The 21,770-nt window shown below is 39.6% G+C and overlaps 1 protein-coding gene across 7 annotated transcripts in view; it reads right to left on the reverse strand.

Annotated features, from left to right (window-relative positions):
* Positions 1-21,770, reverse strand: part of PTPRK (protein tyrosine phosphatase receptor type K) — a 418,363-nt gene that overhangs the window by 73,142 nt on the left and 323,451 nt on the right. For all 7 annotated transcript variants that reach the window (XM_074862468.1, XM_074862473.1, XM_074862472.1 and 4 more), the window contains exons 9-12: positions 12,854-12,963; positions 11,232-11,433; positions 7,555-7,660; positions 284-557 (exon numbers count right to left, since the gene is read on the reverse strand). In XM_074862468.1, the coding sequence (XP_074718569.1) occupies positions 284-557; positions 7,555-7,660; positions 11,232-11,433; positions 12,854-12,963 (692 nt within the window). The remainder of the gene's footprint in view (positions 1-283; positions 558-7,554; positions 7,661-11,231; positions 11,434-12,853; positions 12,964-21,770) is intronic.

Consider the following 21,770-nt stretch of genomic DNA (forward strand, 5'->3'; position numbering starts at 1 on the left):
AAAGGGCTGTGGATGTTATTTACTGAGGAGGTAGAGTCCCAGCACTGAAATGACTTCACTCAGGTGATTACTACAAGATGTATTAAACTTTCATCTAGTAGCAGTTACTATAATACAAAGGTGGTGTGAAATGTGACTGGCATGCTGCCATACTGTCACAGCATGGACCAGATTACAGCAGTGCCACTGCCAACACCAAACTACATCCAACTCCGGCAGTCCTAATTGTCACCACAGGCATGTCTTTGACTCCTTGCAGGAGAAAGGTGTGGTTGGCACTTACCTTCTCAACACTGCTCATGGCCTGGAAATAGATGTTGTAGCCTTTCCGAGGAGCCAGCGGCGGGTTCCAGAAACCCTGGTAAGTCCTGTTGTCACCCACGGTAAAGGGTGCTGGCTCTGGCAGGTTTCCTGGGGGCAGCTCAGCAGCAAAGTAATATGGTGACCCCCCACTAAGAGCGGTCTGATATGTGACGGGGATTTGGTAGCACTCCATGGCACCCGTTTCTCGCTTTGTTCGGTGTGGATGCAGCTCCTCAACAACGATTTGGTAGGCACTAGAGAAACAGAGGAAGAACAGCATATCTTTAAGGACCTGCCAGGGTCAGCTGTCTAGTCTCATAAAAATATTAACCCAATTGCTTTGTGTAAACTTAAAAAGAAAACAAGAGAGGAAAAGACAGCAGATGCATTGATGCAGAGAGGGAAAAAAGGCTTGAAATATAGCAAAGCTATCTAATTCAGCCATTGGAAAGAAGTAGCATCCATTTTTTTCATGGAAAACAACAGTACAAATCTATGGACAACCTTCTAACAATGATTTTTTTTTTTTTTTTACCCCCAGGCTTTTTTCTTTTGAAGAAACACAGGAATGAAGCTGACTTTAAACTACAAGAGATTAAACTCTTGGTTAATCAGAAGCATCTGAAGTTAGCGTTTTCCTTTGAAACAATATTAGAGAAAGCTGAGCTTCAAGGCCCAACATAATGACTGCCTCCAGGCTGTGCTTGAAGCACCAATTTGCAGTTGTCATATCATTAGAGACAGAACACGCTGACAGGCTTCTCCACCTCTTGACCTTGCTGTGGCTTCTATCTTGGCTCAGAGCTATGCAGATCTAAAGTATAAGTGACATGCTGTAATACAAGCACAGATGGACAGAAATCTGTCCATTCCACCAAAATAGACTGCCTCATTCCTCTACAGTTGTCAATGACAAAACGTTACAAATTGCTGAAGCAGATGGCATTCGGCCTATTAAAATGCCATCCCAACCTCCCAATGCCTCTCTTGAAACAGTCCATGGCTTGGTCACTTTTCAAAATCACCTGCTTAAAATAGAACAGGTAATTATAGTTCTTCTTTCTCCTTTAGGGAAACTACCTAACTGCAGGATGTTACCAACTCATTATCAGCTTCCCCTGCTCTGCCGAAGTACAGAACTTACATACTGAGAGCAAGAGGCAATTCTTCATTTTATAAGAGAAGAAGAAAAGAAAAAAAAAGTTTTTAGAGTTTTAAGAACTATATGTACACATACGCACATATACACACGTGTACACATGCACACAATTCCTCATTTATATGCAGATACATTTGAGGACCTTATGAGATTAGCAAGAAAATATGCTCAATCATGTAGAGAGACCTGAAGCTATTCAATTAAACTGGCAGAATTGTCTGTCTTGGTTTTGTTTTAAAGCTTTCTAAACAGAAAAAGTAAAATTGAACAGAGTTCTCGAAGTATTTCTGCATTGCTGCCGGGACTCCGAAAGGCAAAGGCAAAGACAATCCTCCTTCTTCCAGAACTTACAGGGCAGCATTAAATTATTTTGTCAATTTTCTCTGCTACTACTGCCCAGAAAACCCAATAACTGTTGTGGCAGAGATGAAGTATGATACTCGGGAACAGAAGAGAGGAGAGCAGAAAACATAAGAAATTAGTTTCATGCCTTTCTTGAGCTGAAAGAAAAAGTTAGCATCCCCTTTTCCTACCACCTAAAAAATCAAGGAGGAAAGCCTCTTCCCTTTCAAAGTGTCCAAGAGGAATATACAAAGTCACCTCATTTTTGAAACTCCAGGTAAAAAGAAAAAAGTAAACAAAAAAATGATGAGTTAGTTCCAGGGATCTGTTTCTCATAAACTGTCTGTGAACTGAGCTTGGCTATAAATCACCTTCTGTGGTAAACTCTATGTATTAACCATGTCCAGTTAATGTGGCCTGCACCAACAAACCACTTCCACAAGACCCCTGTGCACCCGGAATCTTTCTTTACGCTTCAAAATTAATGTACTAGCAAAAAACCCTAAAAGCATCGATATTTTACAAACTTGACAGGATGTAAAATATTTAAAATAGTTTTTATTTATGATGTCCCAAGGGCAGAAATTACTACCGGTGTTCATTCCCTTCCTGGCCTGGCCCTGGGCCTAGGCAGGGATAAAACCACTGCTCCTGAACTGGGCAGCCAACCAACTGAAGAGTACCGGGAACACCAGACACCGTGTGTCTGCTCCCTCCCTTCTGCAGCCTTCTCTCATGAGCTGCCAAAGGATTGGGACCAACACAAATTCTGGTCTCCGAAGTGCCAGAAGAGCAGGAAACTTGTCATCTGCGACACCCTGCCAACTTAGGAGGAGGAAGCCAGCAGGGCGAGTGGAAGGACAGTGCAACGTCTGCATGTGACAGAGGCAACTGTCCCCTGGAACAGCCTGGTTTGTCACACAGTGCAGAAGCTGAGATCCACCACAGTTACCAAATTAACCCCCATTTTCCCTCCCCATTTTATAGAATAAGGGGCAAATAAGGTATCTTTTTTTTTTAAGGGACATCTCCTTTTTAAACGTCAAGTCTCCTTGGAGACCAAAACAAACCAAAAATCAAAGATGAAGGGCACGAGAGTGAAATATTAGGAAAGTCTCTTTAAATAGCATTCTTTAAAAACACACAGTAATTTTTGAATGTGATATAAAAGGTACGGTAAAATTTTAAGCATGAGATCACAATAAAATGTGAAGGTTCTGAAAAATTTTCAAATTTTCAAATAATTTACATAAAATATGCTTCCAAAAATAATGCTTTTTGGGCCCCTACATCTGAAAAATTATAAAATGTGGAAAATAAGATACAAATATACACACTGTAGCCAGTCTATACAATTACTTTTAGTTAAAGAAAGAATACCCAATGACAGAAAGTCCTTAAAGTCTCCAATGAGGCTTTTTTTTTAATTTTCACAAAGCATTTTTTAAATAAAAGATGTGCCTATCCTCTTTGGACAGGGGATCTGGTAGTATTTTTCATGCAACATTATAGTCTAACAAGACACGTAGGAATACTAATTTACCTCTGATCCCTTTGTGATACCATCTGTTTAAGTCCATTTACTAACGCTACAGTGGCTGCAAAGCAGCACTGTCACTCGGTGCACACATAACAGTTTTGGAAAGGACGCTTTGCTGTAAGATGTGAAGACAGAAGCCAAAGTTAAATTTGCAACTTGAAAAGCAGGGTGTTCACTGGCTGCAAAGGTGGTCTGATATCAGGCTATAAGTGAAATTTTAAAGGCTATGTACTGTGCTTATCATAGGATTTCTAAATATTCCTTCCTAATCCTTCAACTACCTTATGTTCTCTACACATTTTTTTGTGTAACAGTGGGAATTCAATTACTGAGACTTTCTTGTGACTAGAGCTGAGGAAATTCGTAGAACAGCTATTTTTTTCCCAGTCTTCCCAGACAGCAAATGAGGAATAAAAGAAAGAAAGGAAGAGGGAGGGGTGGAAAACCTAGGTGACAATATTCCTTCTCCTTGATGACTAAAATAAATTCTGAGCTATTCTAAAGAGTAATACAAATTTCAGAAGCTTCTACATTAGTTGCCGGGATCAGAGGCCCAACAGTTGTCTGAGTCAGATAAGTGGAGAAAGTGTTGAAGATGTAACAGGTGAAGAGCTCCTCTGCTGAGATTTTGCATGAGGAAATTATTTTTGTTGTCAAAAAACTTTTACTTAAGAAAACCTGTACAGAACCTCCCTATTGAGCAAGACAATTACAAACAGCCTAAAGGAGGCCCCTGCCAACAGATCTTGCTTTTCATCTCTCTCTAAAAACTCAGGCTCTCAAAGAGGTATTGCAGCGGTGAACATGTTGTTCATACTTCAGCCCTATTCTGACAGGGCTTTAATATGAGCTAGAGACCTCCTTCCATGCATCTAGTGGAGACAGTGTCCTCTCCTTTGATGGATGCCAGATTGACTAACAGACAGCCCAAGTTACAACCTGAGCTCTTGGAAGACCAACTGACAACTAAGTTTTAGCTACTCCCTGCCACGGTCCGCTTAATTAGTCTCGCTGCAAAATGAAAACAACCTGATTTTGCATATGGAGGTATAAGGAAAACACTTTACCAATCAAATAAATTTAATCATTAAAAAGTTGTCTATGCTGATTCTGATACATGTGCTTCGTAATACTCATCTGCAGTAGGTTGAAAACAAAATATTGGTTTGTGGGTGCTCAGTTACGATCCTTCAGAAAAAACCACAGTGACAAATCACACCTTCAAATGAATCACTGAAGCACCACTGATGCTACTGACTGGGTCCTCATCCACGAGATTGATGGTGAAGTGGTACACGCTTCACAGTGAGCCTGAGCCATCCAGCCCTGTCTCCCTTCACATTTCTAGTTTGTAATTTGGTTTAAGATTTCAGGAGGCCAGAAAGAATGCTAAAGATTACACGATAACATTTGACAGGGAAGATACGATTAGAGTCATGTTTAAAATGTGATGACTATGGCATGTAGCATCTTAAAGAAATGATTGACAGCTGCACATAGATTTCACTAGAGTTAAGGAACATCTGTTTCCTGGGGGGTTGTGCTGATGGAGAGACTGAGGTACAACAAAATCTGATCATGTTATAATTCTGTTTGTAAAAGCAAAAGAGTATCAGACTAAGCTCTTTTGGTTTTTTTGTCCTTTTTTTTTTTTTTTTTTTTTTTTTTTTTAAAAAACATGGACCTACTGCTATTAAATAAAATGATCTTTTGATCATCCAGGGATTAGAGGACTGGGTGCAAACAAACCTTTCCAAAAAGGCAACTGTATTCTTCAGTGTCAGGCTAAAGAACAGCATCTGAGTCCCTTCTACTCAATCACAGCTGCAGGCATGGCGATGCAATTTTTCCCACCTACCTAGTAACACTCATTATGGCAGCAAGCCAGCTTGTAGTGGAAACACAGCTGCAGTGTGGATGGAGTGAAGCTTCAGTAAAACGCATCATAAAGTTCAGCGAAATGCATTGAATCAGTTCAGAATTCACTGTTACATTTACCTTCCCTATTAAAAAACTGCTGAAAAATACTTGACTGCAACATGCATAACTTCACGGAAGGGAACAGGACCATGTCTTCTGCATTCCCCTGGAGAACGTTCCTCATTCCAAGCAAGGAATAAAACACCTGTCTGTCTTTAAGAATAAAGCCCAGCTCTCTGGTTATGGTGGTGGACTTACTTTCTTGGCCTCCTGATGTTACAAATTCAATGTAATCTCTTACGTTTTAGAAATTAATTAAAGTGGTGAGGGAATATGGAAGACAGGAATACATATGATTTTTTGAGAACATACTCAAACATCAGTTATTAATACTCTATAAAACTATTGATTAACATTTAGTACATAAATCCTTTTTGCCACCTTCATAGGCTACAGTGAACAGCTCATGCCATAGAACTGAGGATGCTGTAAGGAAAATTGAGAGAATAAATGTGAGGTGGTGTGCTGCAGGTATAGTCTGCAGTGAGTTACTCGCCTGCCGGTACAGTGCTTCCATCACACTACCAGTTCATGAAAGAAAACTCCCAGGAGAGAAAGCTGGGACATGGGACCGACCCCTCTCAGTGTGAGTGGCAGGACTGAAGGTGGGAGCCTGCTGCTGTCTACACCCATGTGCTACCGACCAGTTGCTGTAGAGAAGATAAGCACCACTGTCAGAAGATCCCAGTGGTGTCTGGCAGGGGTGCTCTGGGGGAGCCTATGCATCAGCCCCCTCAGGGGACCGGGCACAGGACCGAAAGGATTTGGCATGGATTACAGAGAGATAGATATCACATTTGTCAAACAGGGACAGCTTTGGATATGGCCAGCAGCAGGACACCTGGAAGTCCTTTAAAAGCACCCACAAAGGCAAATAGTGAGTTTAAGCACCTGCGTAACTTGGGGACATTTTCAGATCACAGGCCTGGTTTCTACTGAATCAATTCAACAAAAACCCTATTTTAGGAATCCAAGTCCTGTACTGAATGTATCCTGTATATTTTATCATTCTTCACACCCAAAAAAATCCTAGCTTTGCTCCAGGGCAATCTTTCAGAAACTAATGATGTATGGGATTACAATTTAATTTATGGATATAGCACATCAATATCTCCTATAAAGGGGATGAATATGGATTATCTTCTATGATGGAATATTAATAAATAACTTCATCATATCAATCATCAGGTTGACTATATAAGCATATAAAAATGCTTATAGGTCTGTGACTCATCCCCACAACATCCATGTAAAACATACGTTCCTCTTAATGGAAAGACTTCAGAAACACTTATTTTTCCTCTACTTTTAGGGTTCAGGCACATTACCTGACATCAGCTGAGCCATGGTAACCGACTTAATGTAACACAGAATGAAATGCATTAGCCTGTATTTCTCTAAAATGTCACAAGGGTAAGAGCATGAAAAGCTTCTGATGCTCAGTAGCTAATTAACCCCCTATTAGTCAATCCTGTCCCTGAATATTGCTGATGCAGCCACATGAGTAAAACACAAATGGAATCAAATAATATCACAAAATTTTTGCACTAACAAGTAGGAGTAAAGAGCAGGATGTGGACTAATCTTTGCAAACAGAATTAAATTATCTCTCAATAGAGAGTAGAAAGGGAAAGACCCCTCAAAGTTAACATAAACATTTTAATATGATTATGGGACACGCCAAATTAAATTTAATAGTTTGCTGCATGATTTCTAGTAAGAAGCACTCTGAGAGGATAAAGGTCAAATAGTTTGCATTCATCACTATTATTCTCCCATTTTCTCTGAGCTTCCAATTTTCCAGTCATACATATATGCTATAGAACAGCTGATTTGAAGCACTGGTGAGGAAGTGTTATCTTCAGATTCACTTTCTGACAAACACCTTTCAACTTCGTATTTCAGAGACACTGTGAGAAAGAAAAATGAAATCATAATGGATAGGAGGTGGTCCTGGGGACCCTGAATCAAACAGGACAGACAGCTGGATGATTCGGGTCATGACTACCTTCAAACAAAAAACCCAACCTGAACAACCAAAACCAAAGACATTTTTCTTTTTAATTACAGATCTATTGGCAAACTCAGTCTAGCTAAGAAAAACAATAGTAATGTCAAATGAATATCACTTGGAAATGAACAGCTCTATAAGCTGCGATACAGCATACAATCAATTAAAAAAAAAATCTTCAAATCTTCTTGATTTTTTTTTTTTTTTTTTTTTTTTTACCTGATAGGTGCACCTTTGGCCTGTGCTGGTCTCAAGAGTACAGTTATTGTAGTAGCAGTTTCATTGAGAGATGCATCGACTCCTTCATAGTCCGGTAAAGTGGGAGCTGATTAATGTTGAGTGGGAAGGAAGAACAAGAAACAAATCATTGAAAACATTTTGAATTTTCATGAGATTGTGCCTGTTCATAATATAGTACAAAGCCACAATCCTTCATCAGCTACATGAGTCTTTTTTAACGATTTTCCAGTCAGGTACAATTTTTTACTAGAGCATGAATGGGACTTCACCAACAATTGATAATCCCATCCCTAACTGCTCCCCCTCAAATCATGATACTTATCAAGCTAAACAGGTTTATTCAAGAAGGACAGAAATAAAGGGAGGAGGTGACTGCCAAGAAACCCTAAGACTACAAAACCCCATTGTGGCTTCACTCTTTCTACCTTACAAACACCTATATCCACCATCTTGAAGACCCCAACTCTACCACCTCTCTTTTTCCTCCTCCAACAATTTAAGGACCTTTCACATTTCCTCTTAAAGGTCATGGGAGACCATGCCAATATCAACCGGAGTGCAGGAAAATCTGGCTTGGATAGACATGCATCTGTGGCCTAGAACTGGCTGGGGGAGTCTATTCCCATGCCCATTTCTTCTCCATTTCTAACAATGGATGGCCAAGCTGCTCATTAATCAGTTTCTGAACACTGCAGTTTTCAGCCCAGGGTATCAAGAAAAAAAAAAAAAATCAAAGTCAAAACTAGAAGCAGTTCAGGAACTGATTCAGTAATGGACTGGCTGTCAGCCCTTCGTGGTAGCAATATTTGTTGTGGGTTGTATGGTGTAAGGAACTGTGTTAAACGTTGTTTGTCTCAACATTGCTGTTGCACCACCGCCATTTCCTGGCCTCGGCACCCTGTTGCCATGGAAGAGTACGTTCTAAAGGAGACGAAGGGTCCCAGACAAAACCACGACATCCGCCCGAAGCTAAATCAGGGTGCGGGAGACACGCGGGCCGGCCAGACCAGCGCCTGGGCATCTGCGCATGGAGGACCACGGGACCAGGAGCCCCATGATTGGGATGAGACGTGCAGGCTGGCACGAAATGGGCGGACGCTTTTGGAAAAGGTCGAGGGGACTGGGACAATAAAAGGAATGTGTACTCCTCCCTCGTTGCACCTTCTTTGACACCTGTTACTTGGAGCCGGGACCTCGGCGGAGCTTGGAGCTTGGAGTCACCATCATCTGCACCGAGCCCGAGCCAACAGAACATCGCTGGATCCCTGGTGGTGGTGGTAATTAGCTGCATATCTACCGTTTTCTTGCTTAGGGATTCTGACTTTCCCCTTCTTTTCCTCTCTGTCCTATCGCTATTACTAATTGTTATAGTAAATAAAGTAAACAAGGTTGTACGGCATCTGACCTCGTTTGTGTCTTAATTTCACTCCTGGGATCGTTTAAGAACCCTTCCCGATATCGGATCGGGACATATGGCTAGTGTTGGTGATCACTTCAACCACCCAACTTTAATCTGCTGCCACAAACCTTGTAGAGTCCTCCCTGGTAATACAGTTGCTTACTTCAGCTCTAGTGCAAGGAAAGAAACAGGATTTTCTGTGATTCAGGAAATAATAGATTTCTATTAATTACTAATCTTTAACAAGCTTGAAAACTATCTGCATGGTTTTTTTAATATGTGGCTGTATCTTTATAAAATTGTTAATGATGCCTGTATATTTCAAAATGAACTTTGACAAAAAAGATGTTTCCTAGTAGGATGTTGATCATTTAAGTCATAATAATTTTACAATAATATATCAATAGATAGAGAAGCTCTGAAAGATTAAAAACCTTGTTTCATTAGTCCCAGATCCTAGATAAACACAAAAATTGCTCTTATTTCAAGAAATATTATTTTATAGAAATAATATTCATTGAATGTTAATTTATAAATTCCTGTTTACACCATGTTCACTAGGATCATGGCAACCACTTGTAAGCTTGGTTAAGAAGAATAATTTCACTCCTCATTAGAAATAAAGGTAGCATTTTCTGAACCATATACGTTGCTTTGTAAAAAGTTATGCAGAGAAAAATTAGACAACAGTTCAGCATAAAGCAAGATGAAAAAAAACCAGGCTGAAATTCAGATACAAAGGGTGTCACAGCCTGCCTTTAAGCTTTCCTACTATTAACCATGTTTTGCCAACTAACAGACTCATACTGTGCCTAGAAAGTGTGGTAGACTGGATTTTGGACAAAATTCCCAAAATTTCTGGGTGGAAAAAAAGGGCGTATCTGAAGAAGCCTGAACACACTGTAGTCCTAAATAATCCAAACGTGTTGAGGTGCTTATTTCTCAAAATACTGAGATATCTGGGGGACAGAAATGCTAGCAAGACATTACATAGTTGCACCTGTTTTATTCCTCCTACATAGAGGTTAGAAGACAAGTATGCAAGTACTACACCACTATTATCCCTGAAAATTTATGAACTGGAGTTTGTTGTGAAGAAACACAAGGACCTTAAAACAACCTGAGTAAAATATTAGACTTCAAAACAACCTAATGGCTAGATAAACAGGACAGAACATGTCATTTGGGTTTTTTTGGTGGCTTGGTTGGATTTTTTTGAAGGGGCTGGGGCATGAGGAGTGCTAGTGCTTATGCGCTGGGATGGAATTCAACAGATTGTTCCAGTTAACTACAACTACAGCATTTCGCTTGCTACATAATTCAAGGAGCTGCGCTTTGAATTTTCTCACATTTTGATTTATGTGCATGTTTTTGGGAATTGGGTAAGGAGATACGTGAATAGTTTCCCACAGAAATGGTAGGTGCATTCCAATACATTATTAACTTCCTTTTACAGGACACTGTAAGTTTCATTATGGCAGATAAGGAAAATAGCCTGCTTTGTGCTGCTTAGATTTCTAAATGACTCACTTTGATCTCTGCCAAAGGTCTGAAGTTGCCATGTCATAAAATCAACAGTCTCTCTAGGCATAGCATTGACTTATCTTCTGCTATCAACTGCATAAGCCACTATCTTGGTTTTTGAGAATAATACTGAAATTTAAGAAAATAAAAGTACTGAAGCATTCCATTGCATGTTACATTCTTCTAGAGTTTGCAGCGTGTTACTGAGACGAATAGTGTCAATCTTGGTGCACTGCAGTAAGTGAATAAAGGCACGAGGAAGCAGACTTCCATGAATCTGGCAAAAGAAATTCACACTTCCTCCCAACTGTCCCAGTTCTGTTATAGCTGTGTGCTGCTAAGTGGTGTCACCTTGAGTAAGTCAGTTAATTTTCTGCATCTGACTTCTCTAATCTGCAAAACAAATACAGTACTTAGTGACCTATGGAGTGCTGTAAGGCTTAATTAGTTAAGGTTTATACAGCACTTCAAAATCTTCAGATGAAAGTAAAAGGTTACACAAAATCAAACAGTTAACAACTACAGGTGTGCAACTTCCACCTCATGCAAGGATTTATCCCTGAACTTATGCTACTGTTTGGCAAATACACTCAAAAACATTTTCAGTAATACAGTTTCACAACATGATAGGATTTTTTTGGGATTTTCTTTCCCATTTCACGATTTTTCAAGTCTTACAAAAAAACTTTTAAAAAGCACCCCACTTTTTTTTTTTTTTTCTGTTTTTTTTTACCTGAGATGTTGGTTGTTACATTGATTGTGGTTGCTGGTCCAAACCCTTTGACAGTGCTTGCACGTATAAAGAACTGGTAAGTAGTACCAGGATGCAAGTGTGAGAAGACATGGTGTGTGCTGTTCCACATCTTCGACACAGTTTGTGGAGGTCCTGCAACTGGAACTGCAGGATCAAATGACCGTATACTGCTATAGCTGACCTGTGAAAACAATTATTTTTCTAACAATTGTTACAGTTTTTGGTGCAAGGGGATTATGTTAGCTTGGCGGGAAAGGAAACAAAAGACACATGCTCATCTAGTTACCCAGCTATCTTGGGGACACCATGATGACTTGATGTGTATTACTGCAGCCTGATTCCCTAGAAAGGCCATGCAGGTGCCCTTCATCTATCTTTCTTTGTGATTTTAGCTCATATATGGAAAATTTTACTGTTTCATTTAAGTTAGGACACCCCCACCATCCTCCCCATCCCCACCAAAACTCTTTTTATTTTTCATTCCCTGTAATACATTTCCTTCTCCTTTTCTATCGATCATATTTAAATGCTGTCTAAAGCAGCGGCGATATCTTAATGTACCGGTTTTGACTGGGATGGAGTTAATTTTCTTCACAGCAGCTCATATGGTGCTGTGTTTTGGATCTGTGATTAAAACAGAAAAGCTCACACTTGTGCCCTTCCAATTCTCCCCCCAACTCACTGCAGGGCAATAAGTAAGCAGCTGAGTGGGGCTGAGCTGCCCACCAGGGTTAACCCACACTATTTAAAGAACGTTGTTAGCAATCTGTTAGCGAACAGATTTAATAGAATGGTTTGGGTTGGAAAGGATCTTAAAGATCATCTAGTTCCAACCCCCCTGCCACAGGGCAGGGACACCTTCCACTACATCAGGTTGCTCAAAGCCCCGTCCAAATTGGCCTTGAACGCTTCCAGGGAGGGGGCAGCCACAACTTATCTGGGCAACCTGTTCCAGTGCCTCACTGACCTCATAGTGAGGTGTTTTGTTTGGTTAGTTGGCTTGTCTTCTTCCTGTAATTCACTAGTATAGAAAATTGTATCTTCTGTTACTTTAAAAAAGGATGGAGAGGATGGTGTTTGTTCCTCAAATCAGCTCATATTTCCTGCCAATCTCCTGTGTAGGTCCCCAAAAGGCTCATATATTAAATACACTTTAAATAGAATATATATATGGAGGTTTCCTTGAAGGGTGATATCTAAAGAACTGGCAAAGGCAAAAAACATTGCTCCAAATTTAATAACCATCTTTCTTTTCATGTAACCTTCTCTTCCAACAACGATTTCACAGATCATGGCTGTCATGGCTTTTGAAGGGTGTATAGTAATGATATAAGATTTTTAAAACTAGCACCTCCCATGTGTATTGTAATATTGTTATACTCACATGCCAAAGCCACTTGACAGGGCTGGCCAGCCAACAATACATGCACCATAATTACGGGTTTTGAATATCTAATCACTACACAAAATCCAGTATTCCATAAATGAAAGCAGCATATAAGTGAATAGCTGCTTACAGAGCATAAATGCCCACCATCAGCCACCCCTCTTGCTGCACTTTCCTAGCCCCATCCTATACTTGTTAACTGTTTAATGATTACCTCATACTGAGTAATGATGCCATTTGGATCCACAGGTTCCTTCCAGTTGAGGAAGATTTTATCTTCAAAAGGAGTTCCCTTCACCGACTTGGCAGGTATAGGGCCTGGCACTACAAACAAAAGAAAACTTTTAAAAATAGGAAATCCAAGAAACAGAAAAATTAAAGAGATGACAGAACATCCTATTAAAACCAAAAGTGAGTGCAGGTCTATTTTTATTAATATTCATTCGCATGCAAAACGGAGTGGTATAGAGTATGAAAAAGCACTTCAAAGTGTATTTTGTCATTCGCAGTGCAGAGAGAGCATGAAGTTGAAACGTTATCCCCGTATATGAAACGTATATGGTTTTCAAAACTTCATGCAAAGTCAAATTGTCTCATAGTATAGCCAGGGGAAACAGTTCAAGCTAGATTACGTCTTCAGGGAACATCACTGAACTCTGTAATAAGCGTATCTTAGGACAAGGACTACACAGTTTTAAAATCCTTTTAAAGAGAAAAATCAAAGGCAAGGAAGAGCCTCTGTTATACAGCATCTTCCAAATAAGAGAAATGCTTACAAAATAGGTTTCAGTCACTCCTTTTATGATTTGTTGTTTTAAAAGAAATCCTCATTTAAAAAGGGAGCTGGGCACAGAGTGAACACACCAGCTCAGCTGCCGTTTCTTTCAGCCACTGACGTGCTCATGCTGCAGAAAGATCAAAACTGCATACTTCAAATCCTTCCAGTAAGAGACATTTTCAAAGCTTTGAACTGAACCACACTAAGATGACCCTACTTTCTTATTTTAAACGGAACCAATATCCCTGGTGTAATAACAAGTCTGAAGTGTCACCTCAGGCCTCTTTGCCTGAGCGATTCACAGTACCTGGTAATCCCATCAACACCAGGCAGGAGTGCTTAGTTATCTCCTGTTTCAGCTTACGATTCTTTTTTAACCACAGCAGCTCACCTAGATTTGAACACATACATGCTGAAAGAAGGGGATGAGGATAAGAGAGTGCCTGAAGAAACCCTGAACCCAAAGAAACATCTTCCCCTCTCAAAAAGCCAAAGTTGCCTAAATCTGCAGACTTTCAAACTAAAATGCTACTTGTATTTAATATATTGACATATATTTCTCTCCTCTTCTTAATCAGCCTACTTTCTTCAATGCAACTTTCAGTGAGCCTCATGCCTGACATTTCTTGGGCATTAATTATCAAAGCAAACTGAAGTTTTACAAAGAGTAAAAATAGATTAAAACCCACTGGATCAAAGGAAGTGCCAAGCACTGTGTTTGCAGCACCAAGGAGTGAGCGGTCTGTCTCAACAGCAGGATTTATTTCAGTCTACATGGAAACTATAAATGATGATCTGACCCCTGGTACAAAGAACATAATTTGGCACATTAATAATAAATTCATGGAGTCAAAAAGGCCCAGAAGTAAACAGATTAGAGCTGTTCATCCATCTGTCACATGAAGACTAAGGACAAGCAAACTTAAATCATACGCTGTTGCTTTGCTTCAGTGTCCTGATACAGACTGGGCAGTGGATGAAGGCTGACATGCCATGACAACCCCTGTGTGCTGTTTGTGGCATTGAGAGACTTGCTGTAGGCAACACTTCTGTTTTTCATGGGAATGCTCTACTGTTTTTCTTCTTTACATCTCAAATGAGGTATTAGTATACCCATGCACGTGACATTTTCCCTGGAAGATGTGTGCACGTGTGTGTGTGTGAGTGTATGTGCATGTACATCTGTGTTTGGGAGAGAACACAGGAATGCACTGGGGCACGCACACATAATACGAAATTTGACATTAAAACACGTTAAAGAATGAGAGGTAAAAAGAAAACAGACACCATTACTCAAAAACCTGCAAAATACTTTTTGCATGGTGATTTTAAGGAACATGTTTCATATTCAATTGAAACTGGGTGCAGGGTTCTAAGTCTGAGGACTCCATAAAGCCTCCTACATTTTCTGTTTAATCACCCAAGTGGGAGAAGCCTCTAGGCTCATCACATCGCATGACTGTGTTTTCTTCTCCTGCAATATAAAATCTGTTGCTTGTGGCAGTAGCAGCAATGTTAAACTGACTGGAACTACATGATTCCAGTTAGTTTCATGCTTCTCTTCCCACTGGCATGGGAAGGGCACAAGAACAGAAGCTAGGACAGTGATGAGCAGCTTGCTGGGAATCCCAGTAAAAATAAGGTCAGAAAGTAAAAGAGAGGAAAGGTCTAGAAAAAGAGAGCAGTAATGTCCACAAACCTCACGCATCCCCACAAATTCACCAAAAATGAAGCTTGGGATCAGCTTAAATTATTTGAGAGCTCAACTGGAATTAAAAGAAACAAACAAATAGAAGTTCAAATGCCTAGAAAGAGGAATATAGATTAATTTTAGTTTGAAGGAGACATTTTGATGGGTCTGTTTCATTTTTCAGTTCAACCACAGTAAAAATGTCTTTTAATTGCAGAGCTTTACCAAATGGGCAAAGGAAAGCAAGGAAAGAGAAAAGCAAGAGCAAAGTAATTTGGTTAAAGAACAGAGTATCTGTGAGCAGGTCCATAGATTTATCAGTCAACTTAGTCAAAATAATGACTAAATGTCCTCCATTTGTGGTTTTATGTCTTTGTTCTCAGGTTGGTATTAGCTACAAACAGAAATTTTAAAAAGGCTGAAATTAGTAAAAATAACCCCATAAAACCAAAAAAACAACACCAGAAAAACAACAGCAAGGCAACTTTTTGGTAACACTACTTTGAAGATTCAAACCGCATCTCTCCACGTGGGCAGCCATGACTTCCGGCAGGACTCTAAGGACTCAAGAAATACCTTAAACTTCACCTTTCCAATGCACTGTGAAGATCCTTCCCTTTTATATAATATTTAGCAAGGACTCAGGTGAAAAACAGCCACCTAAACATCATCTTTGTGCCGATAACAGCTTTTGGAAACCTCCTCACAAACAGCCCAAAAGGTTTTCTTTGGGCCTGTGTGTGCACCTCCAGAAGCCCCATCGCTCACCACAGTGCCTCTATGCTGCCTTCTGAACTCCCATTCTTCCTACGCAAGCTCTTGCTCTTCCCCTTGGACTTACAGACAGTCTGTACTAAATCACGACTATTACAAGAGTATATTGGTGAAGTACGTTATTTAAGATTCCCTATCAATGGACAGGTATACTTTTTGAATTATTCAGGTAAGTGGCTTCTAGAGGAGTTGGACTCAGACCTTTTGGCCTCCACACTCTCTTTTTAAAAAGATTCTGGTCCCATTGATTTTCTTTCCATCTACTGACCTTGTAAGTGTGGCCCTACCATCTCTCAGTGACAACAACAGTAAACACTCTCACATGCATTATTTTATGCTAAACTTCCAACAAGTCAAGATTTACACTTATATGAAGAAGTGAAATCATATAGGTGGGTTTAACTGTATGGGTTTCAAAAGAGATTTTTAACTTAAAGCAAAAAAAAACCCAGCCTATAAAAATGTATACAAACATAAAATGCACATGTATAGAAAAGTAACATAAAACAAAGGGAATTTCAGCAAGGTTTTATAGTGAAAACATCACAAGCTCTTCTTTCATGATTTACATGGATCTCCAGAGCCCTTTTAATGAAGCTATATATCCATATAGTGAATAGCTGATAATCTTTTCTTCTATATACATGTGAGATGGTGGACTTTTATAAATATTATGCATAATAGAAGTACAAACCATCAATCTGACATCAGACCAACTCATTTTAGAGCAATATATTTGCATTAAATTATGTCACAGTCACAAATAAATTGTTATTCACAAATACTGTCACCTGAACCTTGTTCTACACTAACTTAACGGCAAATTTATATTACAATACATTACTTCTGGAAAAACAATGTATTAACTGACACCAACCACTATAAAAATGAATTTATATGGTTTCAGTTTTCCTGCTACAAAATAATGAAAGTGCATGTAAACCAGAGTATTTTTATTTTTATTATACTCTGTGAAAGTTGTGCAGAGTATTATTATGCTATACGGTAAAGGCTATGTTCAGATATATGAATGGTTATACTGGGAAAAATTCCTTTGTGGTACTCAAAAAGTAAAGTGTATGAGCAGCAAACTTGCAGCCTTTCTCCGAAGGTAGATGCTCATTTTCAGGGGATGGTGACAGTCAATCTCTTCTTCTGTGTAAATGTTACAAGCAATTAAAATAGCCCACCTTTCCATTGGCTTTTTCTGAGGGATTTACCATTTTAAATTTATGTTTTGTTACCACTGGAGACTAAGGGTTACACAGAAGCAAATTTTATATAATAAAAAGGAAAAAAAAAATCAAACTGCTATTACTATTCTTTACCATAAGAGTACACCAAAGGTGGTGACAAAAATGACTTCTTTGGAAATCGCTCAAGTTGCACCATTTGCAGCGAAGAACAAAATGTTGTTGAGAAGAAAACTGATTGCATATTAACAGTCTCCTTCAGTGTACATGGTTAATGATCTCTCCTCCTGGAGAAATGGGGCTGGCACGGGTGCCCTGGGAGGCGGCAGAGGTGCTGCCCTCCCTGGGTGGTGGGCAGCAGCGGGGGCATGGGGCCACGCTCCCCGGGAGAAAGCCCACAGCCCTGCATAGGTCTGTGGCACCCACCCAGGGCCACTGCTGGACTGCACGGGCACTGACCCACTCACGCCTGTGACGGGTCCCCACACCTTCCAGCCTATATGAAATGACTAGCCTTACAAACATAAATGCTTACAATCAAGCTACTAAGCAAGCTGACAGAGGTGAGTCAGTCTCAGAGGCGGTGGCAATCACTGTAGATACTGGAGCAAATATCAAATGGGGTTAAATCCTCGAGTTCTAGATTTCCTGAATTTGAGGGCTCAGACCCCTAATGCAGTATTTTGTTTAAAGCCTTTTTACACCAAATGCTGACTTCAGTACTCCTCATTTCTGGGATTTGGAAATGTTTCTCCATGTCAGGGTGAAATAACCTCACATACCTTACAACTTTCTAAAAATATGTAAATCAATATTCAGAGAGTGCTTTCAGCTAACACACAGCTTGGGAATAAGAGGAACTTGTGGGCCCAGGTGTAAGCCCTCATTCCACAGCAAAATGCTGAAATAGCTGCTAATTCTGGCCTATTTGCAGGCATCATTATGTCAAACACACCATTTCAACAAAGAATCTCATATGCAGTATCACTTTTTCAGCTATAAAGCTTCTAATATAGGTATCTAAAGGAAATGAAAGTAGGAAGTTGTTTCAGCCAGGGTAAATAATTCTGTGTTTCAGGGCCAATTTTTCCTGAGCTATTAATATAAAACCTAACTTGTATTTCTAGTCTCTGCAATATCTTAAAACAGCTTACTTCATTTGTCATTTGTTCAGTGTAAGCTTAAAGAATAAATCTCTGCTAATAAGTTCAATATTTTTCTTACTTTCCCACAAATCAACTTTTCTGATGTCTTTAATAAAAAGTGTTCACATGTCTTTCTGCAACCACCTTTTCTCTCTCTCGAGGATATACCAATAGCGAATATTACCTACCATCCAAAAAAAAGAATTGGGGTTATTTTCACAAGCTAAAGGACAAATAGGTTATCCCAGGCTCCTTTTACCAATGGCAGTAGGTCAGTTATAATCAGTTTCAGTTCACTGCTGCTAGAGGTATAAAACTTCCTCCCTTATTTGACTATATTGACACTAAATTTTGCTTCTGCTCATGACATGTAGGGTCATTAGTCTCCCTTTTAGATCAAGGAGTGAGGTCAATACCTTTAGCATCAGCATTTATAGACAACTTCACATTGAAACTTTTATATCTTAGTCATGGGTTTCTCCTTATTAACTGCAACCATTTGCCAATTTTTTCCCAACAGGATTAGTATACCAGGTTCACCTGACATCCATGCACGTGTCACTCAGCTCCATAAGTCACATATTTTTTGAGACAGTTTGCCATTTCAAGCACTCTTTGCAGCCCCTCTTTGCTGCATCAGACATACTGCCTGCCTGCTCATCTTGCTGCATTAACTTTTCTCCCAGGTGGGCTAATTCTGTTACCTTTAAAAGATTACTAGTAGAGTTTTATGTCTATGCTTTTTCAAAGCTCCTTCAAGCATTGTTTGTTTGTTTGTTTCCTTTGACTGAAGTATATTTTTTACCTTTTCTCTTCCCCCCCCCCCCCCCCCCCCCCATATTCCAATATTTTCCTGGGGTGCAAGAAAAACTTGGAAAAGAACAAAGGAAAAATGCTTCTCATAGCAAATAATAAGGGGGGGGGGGGGGGGGGGGGGGGCGGCAGAGGAGAGATATTTCACTTTTTTTGTAAAGGCAACTTACAAAACTTAATACTATTGATCACAGAAAAATACTAAATGTCAACTATTTCCATAAAATCCTCCCTTGAAGTTGATGGAAGCTATTTCCTCTTTACACATTTAGACAGTATACAAAGTATTTCACTTTATAATTAAGCATTTCACTATAATTTTTTTTTGTCCTCTAATTATAACACTTCCCCCTCCCTCTGCTGTTCCCCAGAGTGATGAACCTGCTGGAGTTTTCCCAGGAGCATGAGTAATGGTTGGACAGTTGGTGTCTTAACCTTGCATTGTAACTCTAGATATCCCTGCATGGAGCTGAATGAGCTATACTCTCAGAAAGATCTCTGAAAGAGTTTTTGTCCAATGAGCATGTCCTTTGGCTCAGACCAAAGCTTTGGTATACTTTAAGGCCCAAAATGGGTACTTATCTTATTCCAAGTGATCTTTTTCAATTAGTTGTTTGCCTGCTGTTAGCTGACACACTCCCTTACTAGTTATAAAATCACCATTGAACACTTTCAGCTTCATGATTTCCTTTCTCTGTAGCTGCTCCCTCAGAGCTAATGTCACCATTCCTGTTAATCCACTGCCTTTTGCATCTGTTTCCAATTAAAAATTAAGGAAGCATTTATCTGCTTTAATCCCATTCACCATCCGCTGCCCTTACAAAGGGTCCCTCTGAGTTCGCAGCACCCTTGTGAACAGGCAGCTCTGAGAACGCGTGCATGCTGCTGATTCATGCTAAGTGATAAATTCACTGCTGGTTCTTGTACTTTGTTTGAAATGCCAAACATCATCTCTTCCCAGCACGTATGAATCCCCAGACTGTGTGAGTCTTCATCTTTTTCCTTTATCAAATCCTTCAAACACTGTCCATCTCCTATACAAGCCAGGTGAAGCAGTGAGTACCTTGGCACAGATAGTGCCAAGTACCTGGCTACTCAGAAGACCTTTCTCCCAAATCTTAATGATTCTTAGGTCTCTTCCCAAAGTGAAAGACAGTGTTTTACCCATAAAACACTGACCAATTTCCTTGTTTTCATCTTCTTTTTGTACAAATTGTTTAATAGTGTATTGCTCAAGGGCTTGATTTTTATGCGGAATACAGCTTTGTGCAAATTACTACAATATATTTTAAAGATTAATTCCATCTAGCCAAGCTAAATAGAAATACTTAAAACCACAGGTACTCAGATCTAGCTCTGGTCAGAAAGGAGGTTATTTTCACACTGATATTCCTGGCTTTGCTTTCTTGCAGATACCGAATTACAAGCTATTAAAACCTTCTTCATTTGTCAGTCACAGCTCCAAAGGTCTGAAGCACAGCTTCTGAATCTTACCCTGTTCTTCTACTAATTGTTTCCTGAGTTAATTATGCTCCTGGTACCATACATTGCTCAGTTATCACTCATCTCTCTGGGAGGTCTGGCACAGCTACACAGCCTTACTTAAGCTTTGTGAAAGATCACCAGAGACCATCCCTGTCTCACACCAGAGCCCCACGAAAGTCCAAGATTAGGGAATCCCAGAAGTTCAAATATATGTAAAGCTTCTAGCAGAAGGGAGGAGGTGAAATGATAGAAGAAGAGAGATGAAGGGAAAGATTAAAACAAAACAACAAAAAAAGAGAAGAAAGGGACAGAGAGATGGGAGCATGGGGAAGCTGGCCAAAGCAACAGAAGATGAGGCCAAAATGCTAAAGAGGAAGAGAGACAAGAAAATGTGGGGTAGACAGCTTTAACTCCAACAGTCTGCAAAGTTTTTAGTTGATTAGCAGATCCTTGTAAGAAAGAATGGCATTGGAAAGAATGCTGCACTACAGAAAAGCTAACAACAAGTTAATTATCTGTTGTTGTCATCTGGAGTTTTCAAAGTTTCCATTTATGAAAAAGTACACACCGTAAATGCACAGTTTCAGATAATCATGTAATCAATGGCTATTTCTAATTAATGTTATTTGCAAAAATGTAGGAAAGTACTGTGATCCCCCTATCTTCCTTCTCATAAATGCATCACTGATAATGCCCCCACTATGTAATTAAAATCATGCACATTCTACAAAAACTGCAAAAATCATCATGACAATGCAGCTACTTCTGACCACATGTGAAATACGTGGGCAGACACCTGTAGCTCTCATCTTCTTAGTCCAAGTCCTGCTTTAGGCTACAAACTGTTTTTTAAAACACTTTCAGACAGATACGTGATCACTTGGACATGGGACTAAACTAGCAGCATACACATAGGCAGTCAGCTACAGAACTCAGTTTACTATTGCTATGAGCGCTCAAGGAGAGATCCAGGTGTGAATACCCCTTTGATATGACAGCTGAAAGCCCTCTGTATTGCACACTGCTTGCATGCTCTGTATTTTGAAATACATGACAAAATGGACATAGACTTTCAAATCAATCAGTAACACACAATTAAAAATCTGCATTTCATTTCCAATAGTACCACCGAGTATATCTCACAAGAGGCAATTTTCAGGTCACAAGCATTATTACCACCACTGCATCTAAATATAAGTACCTTTTAAAATTTATCAATCCCTCCTTGAAAACAACATCTGCTTGAAATAGTT

Source organism: Strix uralensis, chromosome 3 (genome assembly GCF_047716275.1).
Source record: "Strix uralensis isolate ZFMK-TIS-50842 chromosome 3, bStrUra1, whole genome shotgun sequence".
Classification (NCBI taxonomy): domain Eukaryota; kingdom Metazoa; phylum Chordata; class Aves; order Strigiformes; family Strigidae; genus Strix; species Strix uralensis.